Source organism: Acyrthosiphon pisum, chromosome X (genome assembly GCF_005508785.2).
Source record: "Acyrthosiphon pisum isolate AL4f chromosome X, pea_aphid_22Mar2018_4r6ur, whole genome shotgun sequence".
Classification (NCBI taxonomy): Eukaryota; Metazoa; Arthropoda; class Insecta; order Hemiptera; family Aphididae; genus Acyrthosiphon; species Acyrthosiphon pisum.
Window position 1 is genome coordinate 68,550,386 of NC_042493.1, and position 4,509 is coordinate 68,554,894.

At 36.1% G+C, this 4,509-nt stretch overlaps 1 protein-coding gene across 1 annotated transcript in view; it reads right to left on the reverse strand.

Moving 5' to 3' along the window:
* Positions 1–4,509, reverse strand: part of LOC100573134 (zinc finger protein 724) — a 15,005-nt gene that overhangs the window by 7,739 nt on the left and 2,757 nt on the right. Inside the window, exons 2-3 of the mRNA XM_029488697.1 lie at positions 468–655; positions 43–403 (exon numbers count right to left, since the gene is read on the reverse strand). Coding sequence (XP_029344557.1) covers positions 43–403; positions 468–655 — 549 coding nt within the window. The remainder of the gene's footprint in view (positions 1–42; positions 404–467; positions 656–4,509) is intronic.

Here is a 4,509-nt window from a genome sequence, read left to right on the forward strand (position 1 = left end):
GAATAAATTGATTTTCAAGCAAATTTTATTTTTACTGTCTATGTGAGATATCAAATGGCTTTTAAGACCATTCAATTCAAAAAACTGCTCACCGCAAGTAATACAATTAAACTTCTTGATATTTGCATGAAGTGATTTGTGAACTTCTAAATTGTATTTTTTTTGAAAACTCTTTTTACATATGTTGCACTGGTATTCCTTTTCACGATTGTGTGTCTGTCCACCAACAGTAGGATTAAGATTGTCACAATTTTCTATTGGATCGATAACATGAGCCTTTATTTTATTTAGACTTTTTGGAATTTCAATTTTCATTTCGCTTTTAAACGTACAATCATCAAATACCATTTCGTCTTGTTCAGTTTTAATTACTGTATTGGTATCTTTGTTAACACTTACAGTCCTGGAAATAAAATAATTTTTAAGAAATAAACTATATGATCAAATAATAATTAAAAATTATTTACCAAAAATGAGTGTTTTTATGTTTGTTTTTGTCAATATTGTATCCAATATCAGTAAATTCTTCTTCATTGTTGTCTTCCATCTCATTTCTAATACGAATATCATTACTTACTAATTGTTGAATGCAATCAGTCTCAATTTTAATATATTTATGTTGTATATCTATATGTTCCTCCATTATATTTTGATACTGAAACATACATATAAATACAGTATAAGTAGGTTTTTTGAAACATTTATGATAAAACTCCTTTTGATAACACATCTTAATTCTTAATGAAGAGATCAGATTTTGTGGTTCTGTTAGTTAAATAATAAAAGAAATAAAAATGTAAGCCGTAAAATGTTTAAGAAAATAGAAGCACAATCTGAATAAAAATATTTAGTTTACCTTAACGCCTGAGCCTAATATCTAATTTACGATGATTTAATAAATTCTGTGGTAACAAATTATCCTATAGGTACCTACAATAACCTGTTGTATAAATCACTCAATTTTTAGGTACTCGATTTCTGTGTTGTGTTTTAGTAAAACGTCCGCATTAGGCGGTGATTTAAATCCACATTTCGAGTAAACGAATGAGTTCAATACTTAATAAAATATTAGATTATATTATACATAAATAGCATTGATAAAATATACAATATATTTAGTACAGTATAATATAGTAAATTTAATCAATGCTAATAGTACCTTTATATATTTAATTTATTTAACTTGAGCTCATATTTGCACTTACCTATATTTTTTAAATTTTGAACAGCTATCCTAGGGAGAATCAATTCATCATTTGTTAATAATCACATAGTTAATGACTCATGGGACAATTAGGCTCGTGTAAGCTTGGTATCATTATAGACGTCATTGACAAAAGCATGGTTTGGTTAGACCGTGGATAAATATAAAAGAATAGTTTATAGACGGGCTGTGGCCCGACCGGTTAAGTTTAAGGTTAGGCTACAATTTAAGATAATATACACTCACACAGAACGTTACTCAACACCGCGGACTACTACACTGGACTGGAAACGTCAAGGGAGGCGGGTGACGGGAGCCGGGCCGCTAGTGTCTGCGAGAGTGGTGTAGAAAAGGGAAATAGTACGCGAGCGTATCTAGCGCAGCCTGGCTTACCACAGGCATACTACACATTCGGCATTCCGTCAAACGATAAACGTAAGGTGGGAATAAATTTGGTAAATGGTTTATCATTAAAGTATAGATGGCGCCAGATTCGCTCATGTGCGATTTCCCCTCGTACACATCTCTCTCGGACACTAAGCGGCTCGGCGGTAAACGTCTCGTTTCCAGTCCAGTGTAGTAGTCCATGTTCAACACCGTATTTCATAGACCTGATAATAAATGGACTGCTCTTAGAGAGAGAAAAAAATATATCCAACATGAGAGGGAAGATTTAGATAAGATGTCATGGATAATAAAGTTAATTGTCAATTTCATCCATGAAAACCATAGCCTGATAATATTGTTAATATTTATTTATCATTTTATCAACAATTTTTTGGATATAAACATAGATATATACAACAAACTAGATAGCCGTCGCCTTCTTGTCATGGAAGTCGGCCACCACCGTAGTACAAAGACGGCTATCTAGTTGTTGTATATATCTATGGATATAAAAAAAGCCCGGTTCTATGGAAAGTAAAATACTACAACTCTTTCATCCATGATATTTTACCTAACAGTATTCTTGAGTTCGATAGGCGAGAGGGTCAGAAAGCGCAGTCCATTTATTATCAGGTCTATGCCGTATTTAAACTGGTCTCAAAAATGATGTAGGTACAGTCATGATATAACATTGTTATATCATGGGTACAGTAAACTTTAAACAGTTTATTCCACGGACTTGGATAGAGAGGACTGGATATGTGCTAATTTTTAACGGGTCCGAAGTGCCTCTGCTGATTTCCGTTGTACATAGCTGCTGGTTTTAACGCTACCTAGTGCTGGATTGAAAAATTAATGATGATAAGAATGAAGATGAGAATTGAGTGTATACCACGGACCACGGCCATAGATAGACTATCTTTAATCGTGCCACGGACCATGATATAAAAACGATTAGTATGATCTTAATTTTTTGACGGTCAGATCCTTCGTTGAGCACGTGACGTTATATTGTTTAGTAATAATAATTTCATAATAATATGATAATACGCGTAAGCAAGTGACGTATGCGCGGATTTGAACCAAATCTGTATTTTTGCGAATACCATGTTGTTTATAGCAAGCCACGGACTAAGATATACCAGGGGTACGACACTGCGTGTATTGGCAAAATCGGGTGACTGTGGCCTTGGACATGGTCTCCAGGGGGGCGTGGCATATGTTATCATTTAAATAAATCATTTCAACATCATTGTCACAGTCCACAGAATAATAATAATGCCCATTGGCCATTGCCTTGTATCCGTTTTTAAGATTTCGTAACAAAGAGGGATACACGTTGCCAACATTCTATCAGATTACGGATACGGTACAATTTATAGAGTCCAATACTTCATACCGTAGGGATACGTAAACCCACACAGCTGACCGAGTGTCTATTCTATATTGTTCTGTGGATATACAGGACTGGAAACGAACCTTTATCATTTGATCAAGATCTGTTTTCTGTTACGGAAAGTTAACTAGCGATCGTGGCACAGATATATAATCTGTATTTTTATATATCTGTGGATCGTGGTGACAAAATTAAGTAACTAAAATGTAGTCACTATATGATATAGTAATAGAACAGTGTAGGAAGCTATAGATGGCGCTACAATCGCTCGTTGACTTTTTGTAATTGATGTAGTGATGTGGTTCTTTTCATTCTGGGAAGACAGATTAACACTGGGAGCGCTGTCGACGCCTATCGTACTTATTGTTAGGCGGGTTCCCCCCTACGTGGAGTCGGAGATTGTATTTATTTTCCCGATATTTCGCATACATTCTGCTTTAAGTGAAGTGTATTTGAATGTATTATCAATTAGTAGAAATTGTACTTACCAACGTATAAAGTTAGCTATAAAAGCGTATAAAGTTTCGATAACAAAATTAATTTATTATAAAAAGTAAAATAACCAACATAAAACTATATCTATTCATCCCAAATCAGAAGGTACAAATTGTTTCCACCTGTAAACTCTCACTAGGAGCGGTACTGTTGTTATTGCTGTGCTGCAGATATCGTTGCCTAATGAGAGTAAACCAGTTGGTGTCGTGCAGCTCAGGCGACCTGTCACCTGTGCCCGCCAGAATTGCACCGTTGTGATTAAAGTGATTTGTAGTAAAGTGTTTGAATAAAAGTTAATTTACTTAGCGAAAGTCTTTATATTATTGTTGTTAAGTCCTGACAGTTAACATAATAATATATTTCAGAAGTGGGATGCGAATGTGCGTCTAGAGTGAGTGTCGATACTCAGTAACGTTCTATTCTGTGATAGTTGTGGTTGTCCGTGGTTTAACTTTGAAGGCCGTGGTAACAGTCTGAGTTATCAAACTGACAACAGTGATACCATTATCATCGTTGATATCATCGTTATTGTTATTGTTATTGTTGCGGACTGATAATGCCCGACGAAAAAGAAGGAAAGTCTGCAAATTCTGTGAGTATCAAAGCCCCGACGTATAATGATTTGGTGTCTCTCGTCGAGCGGTTGACTACGCAGTTAAAGGCTGCAGACAATAGTGCCGCTGTTCTCGACGAACTTGAAAAATTGAAGTCGTCAATCAGTGCTAAGGTTGAGACGGACCAGAAGAAGCTTGAACCCAGAGAACCTCTCGAGTTTCGCGTGGTGTCAGACCTGGCTAAAGGCGTTGAAAAGTTCCACGGACGAGAAACCTCCGTCATGGCTGAGGATTGGCTGTTAGCCGTTAAAGGGTTGGCGTCCGTCAACGCGTGGCCGTTTTCATATACACTGCAATACCTACGCATGCACGTAGAAGCTGCTGCGAAGGACTGGTTCATGGGTCGCTCGTTCTGCGATTGGTCCGAATTTGAAAAAAAATTTAGGAAGACGTTTGTGCGTGCATCAAGTGTG